At 38.3% G+C, this 23,612-nt stretch overlaps 1 protein-coding gene across 1 annotated transcript in view; it reads right to left on the reverse strand.

Annotated features, from left to right (window-relative positions):
• Positions 1-23,612, reverse strand: part of LOC103177994 (metastasis associated 1 family, member 3) — a 107,487-nt gene that overhangs the window by 45,532 nt on the left and 38,343 nt on the right. Inside the window, exons 7-9 of the mRNA XM_042333224.1 lie at positions 9,522-9,624; positions 4,818-4,917; positions 1,410-1,598 (exon numbers count right to left, since the gene is read on the reverse strand). Of these exons, the coding sequence (XP_042189158.1) occupies positions 1,410-1,598; positions 4,818-4,917; positions 9,522-9,624 (392 nt within the window). The remainder of the gene's footprint in view (positions 1-1,409; positions 1,599-4,817; positions 4,918-9,521; positions 9,625-23,612) is intronic.

Genomic DNA, 23,612 nt, shown 5'->3' on the forward strand with positions numbered 1-23,612 from the left:
TTGTCCAGCATCTTAGGACTTCCTCCCGACATGAAAGACGCTATATAAATGCAATTTGTTGTTGTTGTAATATCACTTCTTTGGACTCCCTTTGCTACTTCATTGCAGCATCTAGAGAGATGAGTTCAATAATTCTTCCATAATTACTTCAAATTCACTGTGTGCGATGCATGGCTGTTCCAACCAGCACGTATCTCTTCATCAATATCTTATTCCCATGCTAACAGTTTCAAATGTACTACATTTAACTAAATTTACCACCTATTGTCTCTATTTCCAAAGAAATCCAAATCTTTTTTGAATAAAATTGCAGAATTCGTCATTATTTGTTCTGCCTTCAATTTTAGTATCATAATTAAGGTAACTTTAAAACAATCTTTGTATAAATAATTAAACTATAATTTAGAATTTTGATACACATTGCTAAGCAAACTTGAACAGAATGTTGGTTTACACGCAATGCCCTCACATCAGCATTCACAGAAATCTATAAACAACTGGTAATAAATAATTAAACTTTGAATTAACAGCAATTCTTGAGGAGATGGCTGAGGATTTCTGAATTGTATACACATGTAATTATGATACTTGCAGTTTTGCCTTCCTTACCCAGTAACTTATTCAGACCCTTTTGTCTCAACTTTCTTGCCTGCACATGTGCCAGTTGATACTGTGAAATGCTTTGGAAGGTTTACTGAAAAAAATCTCATAAACAAACAATATCAGAAAAAGATATCAAAACCATTTAAAAATCTTGCCAATGTAGATCTTTGGCTCGTTAGGATTTATGAATGATTATATGGTAAAATATATCACCACTTCAAATGTTGCTCTGCTTGAAAATCCTTATTTCCCTCCCCTTTTCTTGTTCTCCTGTGTAATTCTAAAAGTGTGTATCTCCCAGCCTGTTACTTTGCGTTCACTTGTCAGTGAATTATTATGTGACATTTCTCCTCAAAAGAACACTGGATTATCTAATGTCTTTTAACTGCAACTTACTCATTCTCATTTCATAAATATAATGGGCAGCAATTAGAGAAAGAAACATTTCCAGGAAATAAGGTTCTGCCAGTCGTGGGGAAGGAACATCTTTCTGTACTTAGTGTCAATGATCAAGAACCAAAAGGCCATGTGCTTAAAATCTAGGTCAACTTCCAACTTCATTCCCCTAATCTCAGAAGAGTATTCACTGGATTCATTAATTCTTGCCCATCACCCACCTTGTGGCCAAATTACAAGTTTTTCTGGAATTGCATTCAACACAAACCAAGTTTAGAATGCCCAAAATTATATTGCAGAATTCTTACACTCAACAAAGATAAAACTGTTCCAGATATGATCACCTGTGCCATTCAATGTCTCTAAATGCATCAACAATTTGCAGGATAATAGCCTTAGTAACTACTTACAAAGTCTTGTCGTATGTCATTAAAATCCTTTCCATACTTTTCCAATGCATCTTCAAAAAGGCTAGCTTCAGATGCTGACCAATCTTCCATCTCATCTCTGCAGAGAACAGGACCACCCTGTGGCACCAAAATGCTGATGGCATTTGTTAAGTCATAGTTATATTTGTGTAAAGTGTCCATTGCGTGGAACTAATGAGTAAAGAGAATAAAAATTGTAACAGTTTAACTGCTAGAGAGAAAGTTGTCCAGGTCAGTGTTGTCCAATATAAATTGCTGCTTAGCTACAGATGTGGTTTTGGAGACACCATTTTAGCCACATGAACTTACATAATTCAGGTAAATGTACTTTCACATGTATATTTACTTAACAAACATCTACTTAATAAACATTTACCACTATTCAGTGCCGTACTTTACAGTCTTCTCTTTATTTTTCTTTCACGAAACACGCTAGACCCACCCCTGCTCTCCATTGAGAACACGGTTGGATGCTGCTTGCCCTTTGCCATGACATGCCCCATGGAGCTGCTAATTATTGAAAAAATAAATCAATAAAAATAGTAATAATTTGGTCACACAATCCACGACTGTTTGTGCGACGCTGTTGTGCATTTCACCCACAAAATATACCGTCAATCACTTTACAAAATTTTCTGTGAAGCACTTTGAGACATCTCAAAGAAGTGATAAAGCTCTATATCAAATGCAGAGATTATTATTATTATTGTCTGGTCTTGCTTTCTTCTGCTGAGCCAGAGCGGTTATTCTGATTGGTTAAGCTGACCAAGATTGATAGCTCACCTCTCCATATAATATTACTGGTGTTTCCATGGTGCTGAAATCTGGCATTTTCACTCATGTTAATTTTCATTCAGCAGATAACAAATAATAATAATTCTTGCATTTGATATAGTGCCTTATCACGTCTTCAAAACATCTCAAAGCGCCTCACAGGATATACTGCAAAGTGAAATGACTGTTTGTGGGCGAAATGCAGCAGCCTATTGCGCACAGCCGTGTCCCACAAATATCACTCCCTTATCATCAGTCCTGCACAATTGAGAAATATGGAAGGTAATTGATGGAGGCTACAGCAAATGGAGACAGACTCACAAAATATAATAATAAAAAAAAGCAGTAAACAAGGAAGTAAAACACATACAATGATCAAAAAACATTCACATATGGTGCTCTTCATTTCACCATTTTACCAACAAAAAGGTCACATGCCCAAAGATGGTGTTGATCATTCATTTTTATTTACTCATCAAAAATGCAATTTCGCCACATCTAGATTCTCAATCGCCACATGTGGTGAGTGGTAAACGTATTAGAATAGCACTGGACTAGGCAGACTAGACAGAGCTTGCCATGATTTTAGGGGCTTGTGTATTTATGCTTGGAAATGGAAAGATGATCCTCTACAACTACAATAAATTCAATTGGAGTGGTCTTTTTATCAGAGTTGACCATTTACTTTTGGGTGGGGGGGATAGCTTTGTTTTGTTCCCACAACCCTTTGTAAGCCTCTCATTGTTCATCTTTCCATCGTTTCCAAGAACAAAATTCTACTAAAATAGATGTTTTTATTCCCATTTTCTTACCCCCACCCCAAAAAAAGGTCCTCAATAAAATGTACAAAAATATCAGTCTCTATTTAAAGAAAAAAATCGCTGTTCCCTTTTTTTCTTCCTAATCAGCTACAGAAAGTCCTAGGAGAATAAATGTTACATCCTTTCAATGTGTCAAGGTCACACCAAATCTATTATTAACAGCAAAGAACTGTAATAGAAATCTTTTTTTAGTTTGGTTCAATGCGATAGTCATTGAAGTCTTTCAGCTGGATAAAAACATTATTTTTGAAAGGTACTATAATTAAAGCTAGAAGTATTTAACAAAGGTCTTTTCATTTCAGCACAAGACTGTTCAATGCTGTTTAAATGCGTATCAGATTTGGTTTCACAAGTTCTGAAAGCTGTGCTTCAGCCTTCCAAAATAGAAGGTACTATAAAACAGCAATGTAGATTTCAATTTCCATTTAGAACCAACATGAGGATTTGAAGTCATAAGGATGTTGAAGGCTCAACACCCCATCATTGTCATTCTTCCATGTTACCAATCCTACTGTCTTCCCATTTTTAAAAAAAATTCTCCGATGTCTTGGCCTCAACCATCATTCCATACGTTCACTACCTTCAAATTGAGGTTGAAGAGTGCTAGCTTATTTAATTGTTCTTAATAGTGCTGCTGCAACACTGGGGTCCTGCCTCTCCACTCTCCTCTGCATTACCTTTAGGGCCTGAGACTGATCTGTGTATATAGTACATATTAACAACAAACAGCTGTTCACATTACCAATCAGTGACAGGATATATTGTTGGTGCAGTATCTTAAATGATTCATATTGAATCAAAAAACAAAAGTAACTGTTCTGAAAGAACAAATTGACCATATTTACAATATTACTACATTAGAAGAAATATCTGTGCAATTTGATCTTCATTTTTGCAATGAATCCACAAAGACCAGCTTACAATATAGCTCAACAAGACTTTTCTAAATAAATAATATGAAGGTCTACTCAGCCTTCCAATGTTTGTTCAAACTAGATTTCATTTCCTACCTACTTTCAATCATCTGCCTGAAAGCAGCTGACTAAACAATAGATCCTTTTTCAGCAAGAATGAAAATATAGAAACCTGTCTAAAACTTCACAAATTCTTCTAGAAAGTGTGATTATAGAGACTTGTAACGACTAGCCTCATAAAATCATACAAATAGACCTTTCATAAATTTTCATGTGCTCATAAGCACAAACAACTGCATTGGTGTTGCTCACTCCTTGTACAGTACATCAGCATCCACAAGCAAACCAAAGAGATATTTGGTGCATGGAAACAACCTTTAGAAAAATCTCACCCAGAGAACAAGCTACATCCAATAACTTTCCCTGGCTGTTTTACTCCATTATGTACAATTCAAGTTTTAATGATTAATAAAATGCACAAATAAAATATATGCATATTCTACATTAACAAAACAAGCATTGTGTTGAACACATTGACTACCTTGTGTTTCCTACCAATTAAATGGGTTTCATTCAATAGAACTGATGAAGTGGCTCTTATGAAACATTAAAACCATCTTTTTCAGAAGCTGATTTAGATGCTGTAAAATCCCAGAATATCTGTTTTCATTCAGCATTATGTGGTTTTGTTCATCACCGTCAGCATTTTCTTGACAGTAAACAAACAAACATTCAGGTTTTTCAATGCCAAACTCCAAATGAACAACCAAAATATTTTCCTGTTTTACTAGAATTATAATGCAAGAGAAAGGTTATGTTACTTTAACACGGACCATCCTATTTACCTCATTAGTGGATAAGGAGAACAGCACTGAACTTACTAGGGTAATATCTCTTGAAGCAGCTGCTGCGCTCATATGTAAGCTGGGTTGTCTGATAGAACTGCTGCAGTCCAGAGCTCGAGCAAATGTACCCACAGCACTATCCAAGAGAAGAAACATGGGAAAAAGTCAATAAAGTTTTCATTTTGCATTGCTGTTCAGAACATATGCATTCAAACCTTGTTTGAGTCATAAGTTTTCTTATTTTGAGAAGACACAGTTGGACCCATTGCATTATAACGCAATAGTTTGACTCCATAAAAATCAGACTCCCATGTTATAACTTGTCATGTTATATAAATGGCCACCAAACAGCGCTTGTGAGTCATCAAGAAGCCACTGATATCATTGAACACTGAGCATGCGTGCAGCATGCAGGAAGTTGGCTGGACTGCAGCAAATGCTTTCACTAGCATTTTCAGTGGTTCCTAGAATGCTACCGACTCTAGAAGACCTTCAAAGATTTAGGATTCTACATAATGATTGTACTACAGAAAGGTTAACTGAGCAGGAACATAATAATCCTTGCATTTGATATAGCATCTAATCACGTCTTCGAGACGCCTCAAAGTGATTCACAGAATATACTGTAAGTGAATTGACTTTATATTTTATACCATGCCCTTGGTATAAATAATGTAAATGTTAGACTAATTTGAAGAACTAGAAGTAACTAATACAAAATTATCAAAGATAAGATTTGAAGGACTATTTCCCCTCCCCCCACCTCAGTGTAGAGATTATGAGCAAACTTCAAGTGGAATGTGGAGTCCTGTAGCTCAGTGGTTAGAGCACTCGCCTTGCAAGCGAGAGACCTGGGGTCGATTCCCGGCAGGGCGAAACCTTGGGTAAGTTTCCTTACTCCACATGCCTGATAATAATTCCTCCAAAAAAAAAACAATAATAAATTGGTCATTTTCAACCCACAGCTGTTTGTGGGACACTGCTGTACGCAATTAGCTGCCGCGTTTCGCCCACACAAATGTACAGTCAATTCACTTTACAGAATAATCTGTGAAACGCTTTGAATCATCTAGAAGATGTGAAAAGCACTATATCAAATGCAAGGATTATTATTATTATTATATCTAATTAGGACTGAACTGAAGGTCATACGTCTAAGTACAGCATTAATCAAATATGCCACATAACATATCAGGCACTGTACTGCTTGGACATTTATTAAAAAAATGAACAGTGGTAAATAGTTTTCCCATTGGCCTTTTTCTCACTTTGCTGGTTTGTGCTTTGTGATTTGGCTATTCATAAATCTTACAATCCAATATTCACAGACTGCAAATAAATGACTGGTTGTAAGTATTACATTCCACACCTAATGACTGTGAGATGCCCAGATTAATTTTCATCTTTTTAAAAACATTTTAGAAAAATGATTTGTTCCAATAAAAAGCATATATATGTGTTTGTTATAATATACATATTATATGCAAAATTTCTGATAGATTTGATTTAAATGTAGCCACTTTCCAGAGTGCATCTGTGTACTGTGCTCACATATTGACTTGATTAGACAAGATTTTCTTGCATTATATTATTTGTCACACTACAAACCAAAATACAGTCACTCAAAAATATGTACTGTGAAGCGCTTTGAGACATCTCAAGAATGTGATAAGGCGCTATATAACAATGTTATTATATTTATAAATATAAAGTTTTAAATGTTGCAAAAACAATGGCATTATTTTTCTTTGTGTCAAAAAGATGAATATATGTTAAACAGAAAAAAGATTAAGTATAATTAAACATCAAGCACCATCTAATTCCAAGTGCGAAACAAAACTCATTTTCCCCCAAATATTTCCAAACCAGTGCTGAGATGAATAATTGCTCTGAAAAGCAGGGAGAAAAATAGCTTCTCTGACACCAATGATATATGTAGCATAAAATCAGGCATTGCATCAACTGTAATTGAATGGGGTTCATTGCCCTATTTGCCAAAAACAATAAGCAAATTATATACGTTGTGTGACTTCAGAAGTACAATGGCCACTTGTATCAAATTACGAGTGAACACTTTTGGGACAATTTCCTTCCCAACATTTCAACCACATCCACCTCCACATTCATTGTTATAACAGATCTGTGTTGCGAAAACACAATGTAACACTCTTTCATAATAATCCTTGCACAAATTTGCATGTTTTAAATCGCATAACTTAGACCTCAAAGAGACCAATAGTAATTTTTTTGTGTGCTATAGTATGCACAAATCTTCCAAGTGTCATTTTTCAGTACAATCTCATAAAATAAATGTGTATTGTTATTTTACATAAAACACTGTAGAGGGCAGCATCTGCTCCACTAAACATTGAAATATTTTGTATTTTACTAATATTTAAATGTGGAACAAGGACATTTTTTTACAATTGATTTCATGGTTTACATTTTGTTTTGCTGATCAGATTTATAGCTTTTTCCCTCAAAATCAGAAGACAGCCCAGGAACATTGATTGGTAGGAACAACAGAACTCAAAACTGCAATGGCACAATCACTAACTGTAACTACACTGATGTTGTATATAGCCTAGCAGTCAATTGTCAACAGTAACCTTGAAGGTAGTGCACCGGCTAAAGATAAAACAATGGGTTTCTTTGATCAGCTAGAAAGGGATCTTTCCTTGACTCTCTATTGTAGTTCTGCATTTGAAACTGGAAAACAGCCCAAGAGCAATGGTTCAGGATTCCGAAGAGCAATTTTAAAGCAGACACCAGGAAACATTTCTTTATACAGAGAGTAATTAATGGAATAAGTTACCAGGAAGGCCAGGATGTTGGATGCACTTAATTGAGTTGATGCTGTAATGGGAAGATCATAGATTGGGTGATCTAAAAGGATGTGAACCAAAGAAACAAACCAAAGGATCGTTTTCATTGATATCCATTTTGTCAGGTTATCTCACATCGAAGAGCATGTGCAAAACCAAAACCGTTTGGATAAGCAAACAGTTGAGAAGTAAGAAGAGCCCCGCCCAGCTATTAGTGCCTCTGTTGGTTCTTCTTACTGTAAACTTCACTACTTAAACCAGGCACAAAGTCAAATAAAGTTGACCATTACAGACTAAAGTGAATTAGATAAAGAGTTGAAATCAAATAGTTTATGGCTGCCTATTTCTTTAAGAAAGTTAGTCCATGTAATCTCTTGATCTAAAGCTGATTGCTTGTCTGCTTTAGTATGGGGTATTTTCGTTTTCTCTTACTGAATGTAAAGCTAAAACAATTACTATCATTCCTGCTGTGTCATTGTGTCTTTGATCAGAATAACAACTGTTCATGAATGCATGGTTAGAACTCAGATGATGCAATTAGACATGTAATTTATGATGCTACTGTCTGCAACTGATAGCAAGTGATGGTTCACTCTATATAATCAGTTGATTTGGCTCTTGAATAAGCTTTTCAATGCCTTTGAAGAATAATGGATGGGTAGGTTGTCTCATTGTGCAACTTTTTATACTTACTGTCTGGGAAACAAGTAGGTGAAATATCCACATCAATCTCACTCTGCTTCATTGTTCAGTACCTGAACTGAAAGCTGTATACATATCTTTAATAATGTTTGAGCATCACTACTTCAAAGCCTTCCCAACAGGGCTCATTTGCTTGGTCTTATAAGCTGGAAATTTGCTTTGTAAGCTCATGAGTGAATACTATGCTAACAAATTTAAATTAGAAAACCTCAGCTGAAAAAGGAAAACCATTTTCCAAGCCTACAAGAAAGATTTAAGATTGAATTGAACTGAGAGATCATAAGCAATTCAGTTTCTATAAAGGGAAAAACAATGTGTTTCTCATTCCATTTGGTCTAATTGAACATTTCTGGTCTAGGCTGTAATATCCATCAGATCAGAGCACCTCAAAATGACTGGGACACCAGTTCCAGCAAAGCAGTGTTATACTGGAGGAATCTTACATCATCTGAGATACCATCCTTCCTGTTCAGATGAACATTAAAGATGCAATGACAATCTTCAAAATGAGAAGGCTGTTTCTCCCAGTGTCATAAATAAATAGCCATCCAGATAAATCAGTTATTCACTTCATGGTATTTTGTTGGTCCTTGCTGTGTGTAAATTGGCAGCTACATTTGCATACAATTGTGTGCAATTACAAGTTACTATAGTAGACCAAAATTGAAATTATTTGTAAACCACTTAAAAATATAATAATCCTTGCATTCGATATAGCGCTTTTCACGTCTTCTAGAAGTCTCAAAGTGCTTCACAGAATATACTGTAAAGTGAATTGACTGTATATTTGTGGGCGAAATATGGCAGCCAATTGCGCACAGCAGTGTCCCACAAACAGTCATGGATTGAAGAATATTACAAACGCAAGAATTTTTCTTAAACTATTGAATGGGCTCAATTTAATATGCAATTAAATTCTCAAATAAAATAAATTTTCACACTCAAATAAAGTTTAAAATTATTACAAATGCATGTTTTTTTAACTACTGAATGTGCTCAATTTAATATACAATGATAATGAATAAAAATATACAGTCAATTCACTTTACCGTAAATTCAGTGAAGTGCTTGGGTGCATCTCAACAACGTGATAAGGCGCTATATCAAATGCAAGGATTATTATTATAATTTAATGAGCTGAACAAATGTTAAACATGTTAAAATATCTATGCAGATCTCTGTAATAGTGTTTCAGACTCATTTTTGAACTCACCGTGCAACAACTAGGAATTGGTCTATCTGACGTTCATTGAGTGGATTCTCAGGATCCCACACCTTAACTTCCATCTTTGCTTGGTCTCTGCCATCTGATTCACCTTCCACAAAAAAACAAACAGAATACAATCAGCATATCCAACTTCACATGAGTGTCAGACAATTTACGACACCCACCAATACTTTGCAGAGTATCAGGTGATTGTTCAGAACTTCCCAATTTTTTTGTGTGCTTACTGAAATAAATCAACAAGAGCTGAAGTAAATCCTTCAGCTAAGAGAGTGCCCAACTACCTATCCTTTGCAAAATACACCTTTGGCCACGGGTCCTTTAGGCCACTGATTGTCAAATGGGTGGTGGGGGCGTGGGGAGGACTGCATTATGTTTTTTGGGGGTGGCCCCAGAGCCAGGAGATACCCTCAGTCTGGTAGTCCTCAGTCAGGATGTCTAATGTCATGGTGAGGACTTGGGCCCAGAAAATTTGGGATCCCCTGCTTTAGGAACAGCTAAATCTCTCAAACACCACAGCTGAGGTGATAATGGACTTATGTTCCACTTGTTTCAAGAATGTGAGCTTGCCTAAAGAGCTTGTGGCTAAATGAAGTGGCTCATATTCAGATTCATCCCTGTGGAGTCCTGTAGCTCAGTGGTTAGAGCACTCGCTTTGCAAGTGAGAGACCTGAGTTCAATTCCAGGCAGAGGGCGAAACCTTGGGCAAGTTTCCTTACTCCACACAGAGCCTAATAATAATCCCTCCAAAACCACAAACAATAATAAATTTGTCATTTTTAATCTACGACTGTTTGTAGGACATTGCTGTGCGCAATTGGCTGCCGCGTTCGCCCACAAATATGCAGTCAATTCACTTTACAGTATATTCTGTGAAGCGCTTTGGGACGTCTAGAAGACGTGAAAAGCGCTATATCAAATGCAAGGATTATTATTATTATCCCAAGAAGCTGACTGAATTCTACATTCTCTGGACTGTTCACAAGGAGCACTTTTCTGAATAACTAGTGTCCATGTGTAACAGATGTACAGAACTCAGCTGAATGTGAATTTATCTACATTCTTCTTCAAGCAAGAGTGCATAAACAAAATGAACAAATTAAATGAATCAATATAAACAAAACTTTTTGTAAGTATAATGACAAGAGTACTAATATATTTGCCAAAGTGAAATAAATGTATATTTGCACAAAGCACTGTAACTGAAATTTACATGCATTCATGTTAAGAACATGAATGCATGTAAATTTGAAGTTAGAATAGAACTTGAAACATAGTCATCCTCCTTCAGAACATCAGTTTCATCAACCCCATTTAATCTCTTGAGCAACGGTCATTTGAACACTGAAGTCTAATCAAGCAGATGTCCTGAACATCTAGCAAACCCTACATCCTGCTTTATGCACTTGAGCTATTGCCTCCTTTTGTGTGTGACATTGTCCTTGCAGCTAACAGATCATCCATACAGTACAGCATTGGTTCCACTGGAACTTGACAAAATCCAACAATCCTTAATCCTGTTCTTTACCAGATCATTAACCACTTTTTTTTTAAAAAAAAGGAGTTAACACAGCTGCCTGTGCTTTTGCTGGGAGTCCATTCCCTCCTGTTCAGGTGCATGTTAAAGATCCCATGGCACTATATGAAAAGAGAGGGGAGTTTCTCCTGATGTCCTGGTCAACAATCCCACGAATAAAATTGCTCAATCACTTCGTAACTCTGTATTGGGACACTACTTTGCATAAATTGACTGCCATGTTTGCCTACAAGATACATTTTACATTTTACACTACATCCTGTGAAGCATCTGGAGGTGTCATCCCGACATGAAAGACACTATATAAATCGCAAGGCTTATTTCTTATTATCCTCAACTATACTGATAAAAAAATCATTTTGGCTGCTATTCTATTCAAAGCTCATTTATTTAATATCATTTTGCCTAGCTTTGTGCTTCAAAACTAAGTAATATAGATGTAAGCTCTGTATATCTATGGTATTCATTCTTCAGAACCTAATCTTTCCTCCAAATAAAAATCTATCCAATGTTATGAGTCTTTCTTCATAACACAGAACCTCAAGTCTCAGAAACATTTCATGCAGCTCGAGGATTGAACTCATAACCGTGTCTACTGGGAGTCAAGTGCTGTTGGCTTCTGCTGCTGAGCCACTCCACCTAATTTATTTTTGAAAAAAATGTTTTTTTGCAAACTCCACACCTCAGGAGCAGAGTTCAGAAGTCTAGAAATATGTGTTCCTTTCTCACACTAATAAGCTGTTTAGAAATCAGTCATATATTATAGCAAATCTCAAATCTGGTTAATCCACAAATCCACTGTATCAGAAAATGTATTGTCAGTTTTGTACTGAATAACTGGCATTGTGACAAATCACACCAGCAAGAAGGAAAGGAAAATGGGAAAATTAACAGATTCAGCAGTAGTAATCATCTTTCATCCATACCACGTATAATCATTCAAAATACAGATTTATTATTTATGATTTAATTTAATTTGGATTATAAAAGTAAGGAGGTGCTGCTACAGTTGTACAGAGTTCTGGATAGACTTTATTTGAAGCACTTTGTTCAGTTTTGGGCACCAATCTTACAAAGGATAAACTTAGCCTTGGAGAGTATCCTGAATGTCAAGAAGCATTTTTTCACACAGACTGCTGTGAAGATGTGGAATGCTTGGTCTCAAAAAGCTGTAGACAGAAACAATAGAGACTTTTTTTTAAAGAGAGATGGACAAGATACATGGGTAGCAGAGGTATTAAAAGTTATGTTGAAATACAAGGCACTGGGATTAAAAGATCTACTAACATCTAATAAAATTGATAAACAGGTTTGATGGGGAGAATGGTCTCCTCCTGTTTCTAGGTTTCTAACCATTAATATTAATTCATCTTCATTTTTATTGTAGAACTGCAGGGATGAAAGAAAACAATGTACTGTGAAGCAAACTAAATGCTGGAAAACATACAATTAGTGCGTTCTCAGCCACAAACTAACTGTATGCTTTTCCAGTATTTCAGTACATTAATGTTGTATTGTTGTTGACATTGATGCATCAGTGATTTAATAAAATTGTAGCACTGTTTGTAATCCAAAACTAGCACTTCAATTTACTTTAGATTTACAGCAGGTTCTGATTTCAAATGTATAGGTGTTAAACATTAAACAACAGAAAAGTGAATTATTGACTCATCTCACATTTCATTCATCTTGTCCCATTTGTTTCCATATTAAATCTCAAAGAAATTATAATACCAGCTCTGCTAACTTACAATTGCAAGCTCTGGCTCTCATCATCTATACAAATAAAGACAAAATGTCTGTGTATCTGACAATCACGCAATAAACGATTGATGTAGATACACAATTTATACCTCATCAGAAAGGTCTTGCATCTGTCAGTATCATGGCTTATTTTTGAGGGGGATTTTCCATTGTTGATGAGCTATATTAAAAAATACTTTAATTAACCCCCAAAATATGAGGTATGCATCATATTCTTCAACTAGGCAGCGACAGAGGAAAGCACCTTTTTTCTGCTTGTCATTGGAGCTAGAATCCACCCAGTTGGGACATACAGAGAGACTGAGATAGTGAGAGAGACTGAGAGGGACAGAGAGAGGGGGGGGGGGTGCGGGGGATAGGGAGAGAGAGAAAGAGAGAGGGATAGAGAGAGACAGAGAGAGACTGAGAGAGACAGTGAGAGAGTGTGAGAGAGAATATTGTACAAATTGTAGTGACTGTGTGTTTTGTGGGAGAGACAGAGAAGGACTGAGAGAGAGATAGACTGAGAGAGAGAGACTGAGAGAGAAAGAAAGACTAAACAGACTGATAGAGAGAGAGAGAGAGAGAGAGAAACTAAGAGGGAGACTGAGAGAGAGGGAGAGAGAAAGAGAAAGACACAGTGAGAGAAAATATATTAAAGGAGTCCGCCCACTGAGTCCTTCCACAGGAGTCTCCCAGCTGAGTATAAAAACAAAATATCTGTCTGTGTGTCAGTCTATATTCCATAATGGATCCTTTTGTTGTAAGCGAAGCTTCAACGGGTGCAGCTAGTTCTAAATAACATAAAGTACAAGGTACAAGATTATTTTGGACAGGATTTTAATGACCTTCAGGCTTACACTAGAAAAAACAATGTACCAGACTCCAAGTTTGCTTATTAATAATAAACTTTTCTGATAGCACCTTTAATATCTAATCCAAAGAACGGTATCTCCAATAATGCAGTGCATTCCTGGCACTGCACTGGAGTATCAGCCTGGACAATGCAAGGTCAAATTCACGATGTGGGGCTGGAACGCACAACATTCTGACTCAGGGGCAAAAGTGCTACCAACTGAACCAGGCTGACACCAATGTACAGCATAACCAATAGACCAGATTACAGATTTACAACAACAAATGCACCCAACGCCGCCACCTCCTGGCTCGGCATCAGGCTCCACCACTGTCATGCGCTCTGAGTCGCTGGCCTTCGTGAGGGGTGCTGTATAAATACAAGTTGTTGCAATATGTGCTGAAGCACTGAATAACCCAAATCATTTCTCTTTGACACAATTCTCAATTTACAATTAAACTATAAATACAGAAAGGTCAAGAATAATAAATACAGGATTTACATAACAAGGAAGAAAAGGTGGCGTTTATATACTTTCCCAAGTAAATTCAACACATTATAACCATCAACATGCATATTTTATTATGCAAATCTTTATTTACCAAATGAGAAACTGCTTTCTTGTGATTAATTGAGGTCAGTCCATTTGAGATAATCTCCAGCTCAAGATCCCAAACAAGCTCTTTGAGGGCAAGTACATCAAATTATAAAAATATAACTTCTTGGTATTTAACCTTGCCTGAATGTTGAAGTAATAAACTAAAACCCCAGGCATTTACCAGCTTTCTTCAGTTCCTCAAAATGCTAGTAAATAGCAGTATTGGCACTATAATTGTTTGAATCCAGCGAGCAGAAGATAGCGAATAAGCTATCTTCTGCTCGCGGGATACAGACCGAGTCAAAGTCAATATCCCTGGTTACTGAAAGTTGTCAAGCACAGTAAGGCGGGGGTGGGGGAGAATAATAATAATCCTCGCATTTGATATAGAGCTTTTCACGTCGGGAGGACGTCCCAAAGCGCTTCACAGAACACACTGTAAAGTGAATTGACTGTATATTTGGAGGCGAACGCGGCAGCCAATTGCGCACAGCAATGTCCCACAAACAGTCATGGATTGAAAATGACCAATTTATTATTGTTTTTTGTTTTTGGAGGGATTATTATTAGGCTCTGTGTGGAGTAAGGAAACTTGCCCAAGGTTTCGCCCTCTGCCTGGAATTGAACTCAGGTCTCTCGCTTGCAAAGCGAGTGCTCTAACCACTGAGCTACAGGACTGGGCAGGTGGGAAAGTTATGAGATTACGATTTTACTCATGATGTATAGTCAGCCATCAGACTTTCTAAACACTGATTTTTGCATACATAACAACATTGAAAATATCCGCTTGGCTGCATCCTCCTCCCTCATGTCCCCCTCCGCACCTCCCAGACCATCTACATCAACCCTCCTTCCACCATAACCCCTACCATTCACCCCTCCCTAGACTCATTTGCCTCAGTTACTCCGCCCCCCTCTCTCAACCACCATTTCCCAGATGAAGCCCACCACCTGATGCCTCGATCGCCCCCTCCCCACCCAGTTACTCGTCACCCAACTCCCCCCCCTCTCCCCACTGCTGGCTGACACAGTCAACCAGTCGCTCTCCTCAGGTTCTGGTCCCATCCTCCTTAAAACTGCTGTCATCGCTGCCCTCCTCAAAAAAAACCATCCTTGAACCCTCTAACCTCACAAATTATCATCCCATTTCCAAATTGCTCTTCCTTGCCAAAGCTTTGGAATGCCTTATCGCTGAACAGCTCTGCTCTCACATCCCCTCCACAAGCCCCTCCAGTCTGGTTTCTGCCCTGCCCATAACACAGAGATGGCACTTGTCAAGGTCCCAGATGATGTCCTCACTCTCTATGACGCGGAGCTCCCTCTGCCTTCTCGTCCTTCTGGAGCTCTCAGTTGTGTTCAATACAGTCAACCAAGGCATCCTCCTCTACTGTCTCTCCACTCTCATCCAACTTAGCGGGACCGAACTAGTCTGGTTCGAGTCCTACCTAACAAACCACCTTCATTTTATCTCCTCAAATAGTTTCTCTTCCCACCCCGACACCTGTGGCGTACCCCAGGGCTCCAGCCTTGGCCTCGTCCTCACTTTCAAGGCCATCCATGGCCTTGCCCCCTCCTACCTCTCTGACCTGCTGACTCCCTACCAACCTGCCCGCTCTCTCCGTTCAGCGGGCTCCAGTCTGTTCCATGACTCCCGCCCGACCCGCCCTACCATCGGTGGCCGAGCTTTCAGCCTCTCTGCCCCCACATTCTGGAACTCCATCCCACAGTCCCTTCGCCTCGCTTACTCCCTTCTGTCAGTATCAAGGCTGATCTCAAGTCCCTCCTCTTCGATCATACCTTTGGTCGCCCTCCTACCTCTCTGCCTTCCCTCACCCCTACCCCACCCCTCCCCCATGCCCAGGTCCTGACCCCTGATTGTCCAGCGCCTTGGGATGTCCTCCCAACGTGAAAGGCGCTCTATAAATGTAATTTTGCTGTTGTTGGCTAGCTCCTCTTCCTCATCTATATGCACCCTCCTGGTGATGTCATCCGCAGACACAGGATAAACATCCACATGTATAGAACATTCTTCCTCTATCCCTTCGTCTTGCCCCTCCCTTCCCCATCTTCAGATCGCGCCTGAAGATGTTCCTCTTTGACCGTGCCTACGTTACATCCCTCCCCTCCCCCAGGCTTGGCGTCGTTCTCCTTCACTGTCAAGTGCTCTGGGACACTACCCTGCGTGAGAAGCACTTTATAAATGCAAGTTTATATATAAATTGAACTAACTGAAAACATAGTTGACTGGAAATTAGCTGCAACTCTAACTAATCAATATTAGTTTTATTTCAGAATTTTGATGAGGGTTTGCCCAGTGAATAAAATCTCAGAATTGATCCCCAGTATATGTTGAGTTAGATTATCCAAATCTGGCATTGGTGGTCCTATGATTGGTCTTAAGAAATCCATAATAAATTCCTAAGTTAAGTAAAGAAAAAAGAACCCGATTTGCCACTCCTGACTACTAACCAGCAACTTCTTCTGGAATCCACAATATAGGCAATGGGTAAACATATGATTGAGCTCAGTTGAGATGGCTAAGATCGAATTCCCTGCTGTTAAAGGCTCAAATGTCCTCTTGGCAAGTGCAGGACAGTATAGTAGACGGGTGCTCTCCATCACAAGCGAGGTTAATCCATTTTATTGTAGCAACATTTTTGTAATGTAATTTATGCGATTTGTAATATGTGGCAAATGAAATAGTTTGTAAACAAAGGTAGCTCGTAAATTCTTATGGTCCAGAAATTTTGTGGTAAAAATTTATTACGATGTTGCAATTCATTGGTTTCTGCAATTGAATGCAGTTTTCCATAAATCAATTGGACATTTTAAGAGCCATGTTTTAGGTAGTCTGATATTGGATAATGCTAACTAATAAGTTCTAACTCTATTAAACAACAACAAGGTGGAGTCCTGTAGCTCAGTGGTTAGAGCACTCGCTTTGCAAGCAAGAGACCTGAGTTCAATTCCAGGCAGGTCAGGGCGAAACCTTGGGCAAGTTTCCTTACTCCACACAGAGCCTAATAATAATAATCCCTCCAAAACCAAAAACAATAATAGATTGGTCATTTTCAATCCATGACTGTTTGTGGGACATTGCTGTGCGCAATTGGCTGCCGCGTTCGCCCACAAATATGCAGTCAATTCACTTTACAGTGTGTTCTGTGAAGCGCTTTGGGACGTCCTCCTGACGTGAAAAGCGCTATACCAAATGCAAGGATTATTATTATTATTATTAATTTGCATTAATATAGCACTCTTCATGCAGGGTAGCATCCTGAGGCATTAGTTTAACTGCTCAACTGAAGTTAAACAAAATTGAAGTTAAGTCAGGCCTAGATTCAGTCCATTAACTAATTATATAAAGGAGAACTAAAATGTCTGAAAATAAGTTGATAGTAAAATACTGATTAAAACGTTACATAGATTCATATTTTCACGTTTATACATCAAAAGTGGGATACTTGGAGCAGTACTGATTTTTTACTAACACAAAAGTTATAATAATAGTTCTTGCATTTGATATATCACGTTTTACGTTCGGAGGATGTGTCAAAGTGCTTAACAAGATTTACAGTAAACATTGTACTTTGTAAGCGAACACGGCAGCCAATTTGTGTACAGCAATGTCCCAGAAATACTTATGTAGTGAATGAGCAATTTTATGGAGTGAGGGGTTTGAATTGTTGGCCATGTCATTGGAAGAAACTCTTTTTTTTTCCCAAGTATGTCATGGAATATCCTATCAATCCACCCAAACAGGCAGACAGGACATCAGCTTAACGTCTCATCCAAAAGAAAGTACTTTCAACAACGCAGCACACCCCCAACACCCAGTACCACATTGGAGTGTCAGTCTAGACTATGTGAGCTCAAAATCCCGAATCGGCGCTTGAACTCACAACTTTCTGACAACAACAACAACAAGATTCCATTTATAAAGCGCCTTTCACATCAGGAGGACGTCCCAAGGCGCTGCACAGTTGGGTCATGACCCGAGCAGGGGGGAAATGGTCAGGGTGAGAGGAGGGAAGGGAGGGAGCGAGGAGGGGGAAGAGAGTCGAGAGGGGAGGGGAGGGGAGGGGAGGGGAGGGGAGGGGAGGGGAGGGGAGGGGAGGGGAGGGGAGGGGAGGGGAGGGGAGGGGAGGGGACCCAGAGGCGAGAGTGCTACAACCTGACCCAGGTTGACACATGAATTCATGTGAATGCTGGAATAAGATCACTGTCTTAAATTCACTCCTCGGCATTCAATATTTATAAAAATAGGTGGTCTTCATTTTATGTGGGGATTCTAGCTTGTGAACTACTTTTTGGATCATCATGAAGACTGATCACCAGGAAGCATGCTACTATGTGAGTTTTGATTCTGAGGAAGTTCACATTGTGTGGTTATCAAGCGAGGCATCATTACTCCAGCTTTTAATCAAGAACAATTAGCTGATTTGGTGAAGGGGGATATCGTTTTGCCAAAATAATAATTTAAAAGTTTGCAAGAGGGAGCAAATCCCCTGAACTAATATACAGAACCAGCAGAGCAGATTACCACGCTGAGCCACTAATAGCATAGAATCTACAGAGCCGAAACAGGCCATTTGGCCAAACTTATCCATGCCAAAAAAGTTATATACTCTACCTTCTATACTCTTATATACTCTATATAAAAAGTTATATACTCTACCAATCTTAATCCCTATTCCCCTCCCATACCACTGTATTTTCTTCTCTCTCATGAATACAAATATCTACAATGTATGCTTTCAGAGATCAGCGTTGCAGGTAGTCTTGAACATTGCCGCACTGTGAGAATAATTAATGTGCAGAGCAAGGTAGTGATTCAGAAAAGCAACAGTTCTAGAGATTCTGGTTGTTTGGGGATCTGACAAATGTTTTGTTTTAACTGATAATAAGTTATAAAGATTTAAGACACTGACAAATAAAGTCAGCAATTATTCTTTTCCAGTCTGCAGGATACCTGAACTATTACTATATTCTGCTAATTCATGTCATTCAGCTAGTTATTTTGGAGCTGAATGATGAATTATGAACCAATTTACAAAGTCTCTTTGCATCAGAATTGGATGATCCAATTACTATAATCAGTTTTTTTTGGTCAGCCAGATGTCTGACACATGTTAAGAATATCTAAACCAAGCTGAGATTTCCATGCATCCCACCTTCACATGGAAATCCTAGAGATAGATTGTTGGAATGGAATGCGCACTCTCTCCATGGAGGGACACATTGTACTTACCTAATTCCAGAAAGTATTAGGCGCAAGGGTATGATGGACGAGCAGGAGGCCGGTGCCAGTTGAGCGGAGGCGTTGGGTGGTGGATTGGGGAGTGAGGAGGTTGGAGAGGTAGGGAAATGCCAGAGAGTGAAGGGATTTGAACAAGAGTGTGAGGATCTTGAAATCGATCCGTTCGGTGTAGAGGAGTCAGTGGAGCCTGGCCAGAACTGGTGAGATGTGGGTACGGAGTTTGTTCCAGGTAAGTATTACAGGACAGCTTGTGACGTGCTAGCCACCTTGATGTTCTTGAGGTCTAAGTCCAATGCCATGCACCAGGCTTACTCAGCACCAACTGCTTAATCCTGGTCCTCATGAGAGGGTTCCTTGGCAAATAGACGTGAAGCTGCCTCTGCTTCCAGGGAAAATCAACAAATTTTGGAACTGTGGCAGTGGAACACAGTTGATGAAAGGACATGGTTAAGCTGCAATGGGGGGAGGTTGGATAAATGGATTAAGAGAACCCTAAAAATTTGAGAAGTAATTGATAAAATTCAGGCAACTAATCACATTAAAATGATATGAGTGAATAGATCACAATATACTTCAACATAAAAAAGTAAAATGCTCCATCACTTTGAATAACTGGAATTGCAAATAAGAAGGCCAACCAACTAGAATATAAAGCATGGTTTGAACCATGGTAAGCACCAGTGCTGAGGTGTGATGCAACGATTATTTGAATCTTCAATGGAGACCAGGCAGTCTGCAACAGGAAGGGGTGGGGAGCACAATATCATTCCTGGTATCTTCTTACTAACTAAGTTTCAGGGCAGCATGGGCAAGGTTGCTGAAGTGAGAGCAGGCTGACTGCTCAACATCTCACATTGGAGTGCACCAGTCCTTCAAATTCATCAGGAAAAGGAATAAGGAAGTCTGCTGTCTCAATTGTGCACATTAATCCAAGTCTTCTCATAGTAATCACTTTTCATTGCTCCTCTTCCCCCAAAACAATATCAATTAAGTATTCAACCATGTCTATTTTAAGAAGGTAGGTGCAACTGGCTGCCGCATTTCGCCCACAAAAATGCAGTCAATTCACTTTACAGTATATTCTGTGAAGCGCTTTGAGACATCTAGAAGACGTGAAAAGCACTATATCAAATTCAAGGATTATTATTTTTATTATTATAAATATTAAAGAACGACTGTGTTTTAATTTTGGCCTGGAGAAGACTTTTCAAACCAGAGGGATCACTGGAATGCTTACTCAAAGAGTTCCAGCAGTTTTCTGAACAACGCTGTAAATCATTTTTATTTGAAATTTTAAAAAAAGTTACAATGGTATTATATTATACATTCCCCGATCGCCTGAAACTATCCCCCCTCCTCCACCACCCACCCCTATTGTTTTTAATTAACAGATTGAAATCCAGACTCAACCTGAATAAATAGGTAGAGCGTCAATGTTATTTAAATTGCGATATAAACTGCTTTTTCATTAGTTCCTGAAGGAATAGTCTACAGAGCATGCAACAATTCTTTCAATTACATAGTGTAGGCCATATGTGGGCCACAAGACAGTAATTCATTGACAGAGCACAAATCATATTTTATTCCACACCAAATGCCAAAAACTGAAGCAAAAATAAAACAAGTCATTTGATTTGCTCTACTACAACAACAACTTGCATTTATATAGCACCCTTCACGTCCTTTCTCTCCTTTCCATAATAATCCTTGCATTTGATATAGCGCCTTATCACGTCTTCGAGACATCTCAAAGCGCTTCACAGAATATACTATAAAGTGAATTGACTGTATATTTTGTGGGCGAATCATGGCAGCCAATTGCGTACAGCAGTGTCCCACAAAGAGTCTTGGATTGAGTGACCAATTTATCATTATTGTTTTTTTTGAAGGAATTATTACCCCCAGAAAAGCGATCCACCAATCGAATAACAACCGGGTTTCTACTTACTGTTAGGTAAACAGAGGTGTGTGGAGTAAGGAAACTTGCCCAACATTGTGCCCTTCCAGGAATCAAACCTAGGTCTCTTGCATGCGAGGCGAGTGCTCTAAACACTGAACTACAGGATTTTTTTTTATCAATGTAATAGAGTTGTGATTAAACTCGGAAAAGCCTTGCTTCCTTCAACCACATAAGAGAGGGAACGTTCTGCCTGTCAGTAAAATTACCAACCTTACTGATGTGCGTTTATTATGGGAAAGCTTACAACATGAAATTCCCATTTTAAGCTTAAACTATCAAGTTCAATAACTTTATCAACCTGAAGGTATGTATGCCCAAGCTTCCCCTAAAAGCCACACTCCCAACATTTACAGAACACAAACTAAGCAATTACGTGATCCAGCACTTAAGTTCCAGAACCAGTTATTTTTTCTTTCAAAAGAATTAAAATGTTCTGCTCTGTCACCAAAGGTTATAAACACACAGAAAAGCAAATACTGTGTGGAATATGATGATGTCATCATGTCATTCGTGGAATACAGATAGAACAATGTGAATATTATTAGTTTTAAAGTTGAACTGATCTGATATCTTGGAGTTTTGCTCAACTATGTTCAGAGAACTCAATTTTCTGCTTAGTTTTACCTGCAGTTTGCTAGTTCCCTTAGGAGAAGAGTGGGCTGATGGAGTCTACGCTAGGGCAAATGTACACCGTCTGTGAAGGGAACACGCTATGCAGGATAAATAGTCTTTTCTTGTCTCATCCTTATGTCTTCTTATGATTCTATACCACATAACTAAAATTAGCAGCAAAGTCTATTGCAATTTCTAAATTAAAGTTTTCTAAAGAGCAGTCCTTTATTGGTTTATGTTTCCACACAGTTGTGAACTAAAAAAAAGACTAGTTGAATACAATATTTATTCAATAGTCAACTCATTATATATTTGCAACATACTTTCTGAAATCTATCCATTGGATAATTACCATATATGCCTACTCTTTATTAGAATTCTAAAGATAATAAAGTGCTACTGAATTTAAACTACACTTAGCAAAAGACTGAGAACAATATTAATTCTTGAGAATGCCATTGCTAAACCACAACAAATTATTCAATGCAACAACTACCTTCGCACAGGGGTAAAATTTCAGAGAGCTGAATGAAAAGCCCAGTGTGAACAACAAGTGAGAGTTATGCATATTGCCTTTGCCAATGTCAGAAAATTCTCTTACAACTCATGGAAAACCTGGACTGCATGCAACATACAAAACATTTTCCCCATTGATCTTCAAGTTAATCAAACTTTCAGTCACTGTTTTCAATCCTTTCACACACATGCAGCTTGTGCCACACAGTTGGTGTGAAATTTAAACATTGACAACTTGCCAAACAAGTATTAGGTTTAGACAATATCTCCAAGTTCAATATCAGTTCTACATTTCCTTTGAGATAAATATATACTGGGAATTATTGAATGCACATTGTTACCACTAAACATATTTTTGGTACTAGGTTGTAACAAAAAATTGCCAAATGTTAGCAATCAGCATGCGATGAATCTTATTAGTAAGTAACAAAGGAATAAGCAACAACTAGCTTCCTTCCAATTTAAGCACAACACAGCAGGCAGGGTACTGTTCAAAGTCATGCCAGTCCCATTTGTTGAAGATTTATTTAATGCTTGCCAGCAGGGCATTGCACCTAATCAGATATGCAGATTTGCATCCCCCAAGTTTGCATCAGGAAGGCAGCAAGTCTAGTTGCAGGACCATGGATAGCATTCACTTTTCCAACAAAAGCACATACATAAATTTATGCCAATAGCTCTATCAACACTTTACTCCTAAGAGCATCTGGAATTTCTATTGGTTTTGATGTGATCTGACCAGGCAAGTTTCAGAATTGATTATTTTATTTATTTTTTCTTTGACAATATTCAACAGCATTAAAAATTAAAGAGCTCCAATGTTTCTGTAAGCATTTTTTATGCAGCTGCCACAAGTGGCATTTTGCAGAGCAAGAAACAAATATCCTTCAGTCCATCATCACATTTGCATTTCATTTTCAGCAATGGCAAGGAAATTCAGCCTTAAAAGATTAATATTTTAAGCACTGAACCACTCAATGTACACTTTTCAAAAATT

The sequence above is a fragment of the Callorhinchus milii genome, unplaced genomic scaffold (assembly GCF_018977255.1).
Source record: "Callorhinchus milii isolate IMCB2004 unplaced genomic scaffold, IMCB_Cmil_1.0 Scaffold3, whole genome shotgun sequence".
Classification (NCBI taxonomy): Eukaryota; Metazoa; Chordata; class Chondrichthyes; order Chimaeriformes; family Callorhinchidae; genus Callorhinchus; species Callorhinchus milii.